This window comes from Hyposmocoma kahamanoa, unplaced genomic scaffold (genome assembly GCF_003589595.1).
Source record: "Hyposmocoma kahamanoa isolate Upper Pololo Valley unplaced genomic scaffold, ASM358959v1 160, whole genome shotgun sequence".
Taxonomy (NCBI): Eukaryota; Metazoa; Arthropoda; class Insecta; order Lepidoptera; family Cosmopterigidae; genus Hyposmocoma; species Hyposmocoma kahamanoa.
The window spans coordinates 2,464,801-2,472,011 of NW_020653575.1; the positions used below are offsets into that span (position 1 = coordinate 2,464,801).

General features: G+C 35.3%; 1 protein-coding gene across 1 annotated transcript in view; it reads left to right on the plus strand.

Moving 5' to 3' along the window:
- LOC113225453 (ras-like protein family member 10B) overlaps window positions 1-3,454 on the plus strand; it is a 25,757-nt gene extending 22,303 nt beyond the window's left edge. The window contains exon 3 of the mRNA XM_026457768.1: window positions 2,723-3,454. Coding sequence (XP_026313553.1) covers window positions 2,723-3,346 — 624 coding nt within the window. The 3' untranslated portion in view covers window positions 3,347-3,454. The remainder of the gene's footprint in view (window positions 1-2,722) is intronic.
- Window positions 3,455-7,211: the final 3,757 nt, after the last annotated feature.

The window sequence follows — 7,211 nt, forward strand, 5'->3', positions numbered from 1 at the left end:
CGGTTTACTTGGGTATTTGCGTATTTGGCTCCTTTAATGTGCGTCGAGAAAGCGACTAGCGCGCGGTAACGCGAGTTTGGTGTTTGCTGTATTTGTCGAATAGACAAACAAGGCAAGTACTTTGTCACATTTGCCATCTACACATGGGATTGTTTGTCAAACGCGTAACGTACGCAAATACAAATTGCCATGTGAAATGCCACCTTTACGGAAGTAGATAGCTTTGTAGTTATAATTGTATGTACAGACGACGCACTATGATATCTGACCCCCTAACTGGCCTTTTGGTTCTGAGAACCTTATTACGCATTCAACAGAAAAGTGTAAAGAAATTTAAGCCTTCTGGTTGAAACATCATGGCAAACCAAGTATAAAAACAATAACAGTTTTTATTTCATTGTCTTTGTTTTCTTTATTGTCTATTATATGTATTGAAGTCCGATGCTCAACCGTTATTTTTCTCTAAGAAATATTAATATACAGTCCTCACCAAGAATACACGACGTACAGAAATTACATATGGCTAAATTTATAGAAAAATATGTGTACTTTGTTTATTTAAACTATGCTTACTGAGTTAGCAGTGCCACCTAAAGCACTTATAATGCGAACAATAAGAAAGAAAGAAAGTAGCAGTAGAGTTCCTTGTGAAAGAGTTCGTCCAGGGTAGTACTGCCATTTTACTTATTTTTGTCGCCAAGCAGTAATGTCAGCATTACTGTGATCCGGTTTTGAAGGGTAAGGGTGCTGGTGAAATTTCAGGCACATGGGACTTGTCAATTTATGTCTCAGTGTGACGGCGGTAGTGACAGTGCCCCTCAGATCTATTGGATTTAAAGCTCTGAGTGGCACTGCAATTGTTATGGACAGGCGTGGACCTTACCATCAGGGATAAGACTTGTTCGTACCGTCAGTTGATACTTGAATAAGTTATTGACTTAAAAAGTCATTCATCTTAAATCGTCATTCACTATTGACTATGCAATAAGGAAGTTACAATGAATAACACTTAACTTATGAAATGAAGATGTATATAATACCGATAAGTAGCGTACATTATTAAATGACATTATTAAATACTTGTACGAACTGCACTTGCAAGTAGCTTTTGGAACAAGTATATAGTAGGAGGTCGAAGAAGCTATTCTTCGATTTACTACTATATACTTCTTTCGTTGCGCTGGCAGCAATTCGCCTGGATACGGACGTCTCAGGAGGAAAAATTCTCAGGTTAATAATAAACTATTAAAACACATTCACGCTATTTAGCCATTTTTTGATGCACACAGTTCAATGTCATAGATTAGACGCGTACATTTAGCGAATGAGTCAAAAATGGAGGCAAGACAAACATTATTTGAATTTTAACCCTGTAAAGTATGTATGCGACCCTGGTAACTTGCAATTTGCGCACAGAGATTTAGAGAATGAAATGTGATATATACAGTCCCCTGCTTATGTATATAAGTGGGCACCGAGTTTCTGGCGCTAATTGATTTTAGGTTGTCTATGGGTTCCGTGTACGTAAAACGTGTGAAAGGGTTGATGATGATGATGAATAAAACAAAATACGACAACTCGCTATCATGATACATTTTCATCAATTACTTTTAATTCCAATTAAAGCGTAATTGCTGCGAATACAATTCAGATACTGAATAATTACACTAATTTTGTAATAAACCCTTACGACATAGCTGAAAGGTATTTATTTATAGCTCAGGCGTTCGGGGAATTCGCAATAAGTCGTTTTCAATCGTTGAGAAATAAAGACGATTAACTCACTCGTCTCGGTATCGCTTTATTGAAGACGACATTGAAGGTGACTTTGGCTTAAAAGCTCGAATTTTATATTGTTTGAAATGGAAAACTTTTTCAGTTTTTGTCTAGGAATTCGATAATTGTTCTACAAATGATACACTCAATCTTGACACTTAAGAGAATTAAACTCTATGTCATATACGATACCCATACCCATGTCATTTAAATTTTCTTCTTAGCGTGCCGCTTCTCTGCGAAAGTTGGCAACCATCATGGCTATCTCATTTTTGAAGCTGCCGCATGAAAGAGGGAACGTGTGCTAAGGTGGAACCAGTTTCTCAGGTTCTTCAACCACGAGGTTTTCCTTCTGCCTCGACTACGTTTTCCTTGTATTGTTACCTATCAGTAATCCGAACTGACATTTTCCAGAAATAACGTTTGCTCGAATTTCTTGTTGCGAAAGTTGACAAGTCCCACGTGCTTGTAACTTCATCAGCACCCTTACTCTTCTAAATGGCAGAAATAGATAAGGTGGCAGTACTTCCCTGAACGAACTCTTTTACAAGGAGCTCTATTGCTAATATAATGATAATAAAATACATAAAAAGCAAATAATGATAAAAACTGTCCAAATTCCAAAGCGTCAAATTTGACGATATTCGGCGGTGTTACGTTGAGTATGATCCCATACGGCGCTGTACGGGGTGTCTGTATGTTACGCATTGTATTGACATAAAATAAAAGCTTATAGCGCCTTGTAGGATCCGTCTTATACTGCGAAATAAACGATATCATCTCATCATATACTGCAATAGATGTAGTCTATCCTACGTAGATAGTAATTGTGTAAATACAATTAAAGTTCTTGAAGCTAACTTACCTACAGATATACTCGTAACATTATATTCTAGTGACACCTCAAGCTCAAGAGACTTGAAACTGACGTACTTTTTTGTTTCAGCAATTCGTCTGGAGTGATTTCTCAGAAGAATATATCCCAACCGACCGAAAACACACCTTCTACCCATCGGTGATCATCAACGAACATTTATACGAAGTCAAGATCACAGACGTTCCTGTCATACCGTATTTTCCCATCAATTCTTACTATGAATGGGCTCATTACCGTTTTTACGGACTCCGAAACGCTACAGCGTACATCTTAGTGTTCGATCTTTCAAACGTTGAAACATTTCAGTATATACGAACGCTTCGAGACCAAATGATAGAAAGCAGAGATATGAGAAATGTTCCAGTACTCGTAGTTGGTAATAAACAGGATCTATTATGTAGTACAACACCAACTGCGGCTACTGGATTGCAGCAATTGGCAATAGCTGAAAGTGCGTTCGGAGATTCTAGAGAAAAAAGACGGAACATAGTGAATCTTGTACGTAAACATTGGAAGTGTGGTTATGTTGAATGTTCAGCGAAATACAATTGGAGAGTTATAGCAGTGTTTAAGGAACTAATGGAGATGATAGATGCTGTAGAATGGAGTGGTGGTGGTAGAAATGCAGAGCCTCCTCCAGATTCCAATAACGCAGGTGGTACATCCCATGATAATCGTTGTGTGGTTGTCTAGCGATACTTGACGGTTCTGAAGGCTGCTTTGTTGGAACTTAGAATGGTTTATCAAAAAGTTTATAATATTGTAAAAGGTTTATGGGTAATGTTTACGTTTAGGCAAAACGCTTGAGCTGTGATGCTGATTGTACGGTGAAGTTGTTGTAGAATTTTCAATAATCGTTGTGTTATTAATATTCTGTGTTTTGATGTCACATGTTGTATTTGCTAAAATGTCTACCGTCGTTAAATTAGCTAGCCATTCTTTGAGATAATTCTCAGTTTTAATTAAAAAGCTACCTTTTGTTTATTAATTACTCTGATAATTTTCACGTTTACTTTACCTGCTTGAAATACGTTACTAATATTATATTTTGTCTCGAGTTTCTTATGTTGATCTTTGCTATATGAATTCATCGATTCATTAATTTAATTTTCTACTTGTAATGATTTTGTATTACAATTTCAAAATAATAACTTGCTCGGGAATGCCTTTACAACAATGTAAAGTCCACCAGTACTATCTAAACTGAAAAGTTTTACACCAAGTAACACAATAAAAGCTTATCCCTGCTTAAGTTCTCAAGTTTGTACTTTGTTGATATTCCTACTTTATTTGTAACATCGAGACTTATGTTTAAGTTTCAGATTTGTTGTTTCTAGAGTTCGCACATTGTTTAGAGACGTTTGTTATGGAGTCCTCATACGTTTTACATTTTTCAACTTGAAGTAACTGAAACGCACAATTACTAACTATAGTAGTTGCTAATTATTTTATTATGCAATTTGTTTTTAGTAATGTTAAAAAAATGAGTGTGTAAATGTATGTAGTGTAAATTAGGTTATAAAACAATGCTTATGAATTGTTTAAGTTAAGAAATATGTGTAAAATGTTAATTGAAAACGTAATAACTAAGTTCGTTACTTATTACTTACTTATTTACATACAGACAGATATTCAAAATTTTATCGTAAAGTAGAACAAATGACGAGCGCTCCGTTTACGCATTCATCCTGTGATTGGTGTGAATATGTAAATTCGACGTATTTAAGTTCATTATTTGTATCACTTAATTTAATAACGTCCCAAATGTTTACAGCACGTAATATTTTTCTAGAACTATTTAAAATAACATCGTTTCTTCGGAATTTGTAAAGAACCTTCTCTCCAGGGTACTTTTACACTTTTCTACTTGAATGAATCCTACCAGAATAATATACAGAAAATATCCTAAAAATATAAATTCTAATAAAGCTAAAAGTGATAGATAATTGCCAATATTCTTCCATTTACATATTTCTACATTGGCCATGACTTAAATTTTAAAAAGTGAATTATATTATGATAACATAAATAATCCCTTTCGAATCAAGAAAATAGAAATCAGCTACAGCTGATACAACAGCAACATCAACTGCAGTTGCTCCTACTATGTATGTAACATACATTTTGATCTTGTAAATATAAAATTATATACGGGAACAGCTGATATTCATTCGCGATGAGAGTACTAAAAGATATCTCAGGGAAACCAGGACTTGTACCAAAATCGATTGATTTCTTTTCAACTTGGGAACACTGATAAGGTGAAGGGTTTCAATTTTATTGGACTTTTACATTAATTGGTATGAAACCATGACAAGACATTCCTATCTTTCTACATAAGTTTTATTTTTGTGACCCTCCCTATCAACCTCTTAGTTACAGGGGAGGGGCACTTTAACCTGTCCAAGTAAACCTGCACAGAGACCTTATCAGTCAAGTCCTGACCCCAGACCAGCCATTTATACAGACTTCATCCGATTCTCAAAAGGTCAGTGCCTTGAGTCCAGCACCCTCCCTATTGTATAGATAGGTAGGTACTGGAGCTGTTGGCACGCTCACCTCCCGAAGCGCATTGCACAACTAACGGTTGCCACCGCTAACAGTTGGCTGTAAAGTCCACTACCAAATATCCACTTTGGCTACCGACACCGAAGCGTCTCTGGCTACACTAATTGTCTTATTATATTACGCTATTATGAACAGTAATCTCAGGTTAACCACTTTCGATATTGGTGAGTGAATAAATGACAAAAATCTGCAAGTATATACGTGTGACAGACAAAACTTCGTCTTTTCTAAAAGTCGTATCGTTTCAATCGTTATCGTTATCGTTTTCCGCAAGAGTGATCTCGAGTCTCAGCAGATTTTTGGCAAAATTATTTTCCAACAAAATAAATCACGTCATTGCGCTTACAGTTGGACGCTCTATTGTCGCAGTGCGGGTTGGCGTTGCCAGTTATACGTATTTGGCGATTGTCCCGACAGTGAGACCGCTCAAAAGATCGCAAACCGAATTCCGCTACAGGCCTATTGTTAAACAAAACTTTGTCATAATTGCTTCTGAGTGTTCACAACATATCGCGAGCATCGAATACGTGTCCTGGTCCTGTCATACAATACAAAGAGTTTTTGACAGTTCAGAAAATTAATTTCCGCTTTTTCGGATGAACATTGACACGGTAATATATAAGTTTTCGAATATAATTCACGTTCGAATGAAAGAGATTGATGAATCGTATTCTACGAAAATTACAGCGTGCAAAAACCTTTCCTAAAATCGCTGTGTCAGATTCTTTAATTGGCCGTACACAGATTTTAAAAGCTTATGACGAAATGCATATGAGCCTCAATTTACATTGCCGCGGGATGGAATGGAAGCAAACTTTCGTTACTATCGCTTAATTAGCTATAAGTCTATTGTGTAAGATATTCCCGCAGTCACGAGAATTCCCGTAGATAATGTGTCATATCTAGTCTCTACCTTACACAATTGACAGAAAGTGCGAAATGCTATGTACAATTTCGTTATAAAAATTAACTTCCATTCCCTTCCGCAGTAGGTACTGTAAATTATGTCTGTGTTAGAGTGTATAGCATACATAATAGAGTTTTAATGGTTTTTCCGATGCATCAAGGATACTTTCCGTTAAACACCGTAGCACCAGATCAGCACTGCCTCGCTTCAAAATAGGGTAACGATAAACGGACTGAAAGTTGTGTAACATAGATTTCAAAGACGCTACTAAGTGACACTATCATACTTAAATATTTACTTAGTTGCCAAATTGTACTTCGTTGCTAAGTCCATTTTTAATGCTCTATTTTAAGGTAGGTCGGTGCTGGAATGCTTTAGAGTTAAATAGATGACTACCTTTAATCTGGATCGTTTTTTAAGTTCTGATCTATGAATATAAATTTAAAGTAGTTACCTTTAAAATACATTTTGTAAAAGCGACATTAAATAACTCCGTGTTGTGCTTCTTCTACCTTCGTGCTTCCTTTACTGTTGTGCACTGGTCGACAAATTAAGCGACTCAAGAAATAACCTTAAATTTGAGTCCTAAATTTACCCGTAATTGCCTTGAACTTAATTATTTTGTTAAAAATTAATTACAGTTTTTTGCAAAAAGTAATATATAAATAGTTTAGAAATTTAATGTGTGTCAAAGTAAATGTAAGTTGAAATCAATTGTTCAAGTTATACATAACAAATTTATATCCAAGTTGCACTGATGAAATTTACTTTAAGTATATGTATTTAGGTAGGTATGTTGCTTGTGAATTTGTTAGTAATTATTATTTTGTAAGTTTTTAAAAATTAATTTAGTATATTTTTAAGTTTTTATTGAATGTTACGATGTTTTTCTACCATGATATTCAATTACTTTTTGTGAAATGCCTCCACTGGTTTGTTATAATTATTAATAACAAGGATCGATCGTTGGTGTATAAAATGTAATAAAATTTCATGGACGTAAATTTTTTTGTAACGCCTTCAAATTGGACGCTTATAGAAGCACTGCAGTGGCGCCATTGTTACTACTAATTTTCGTATAAG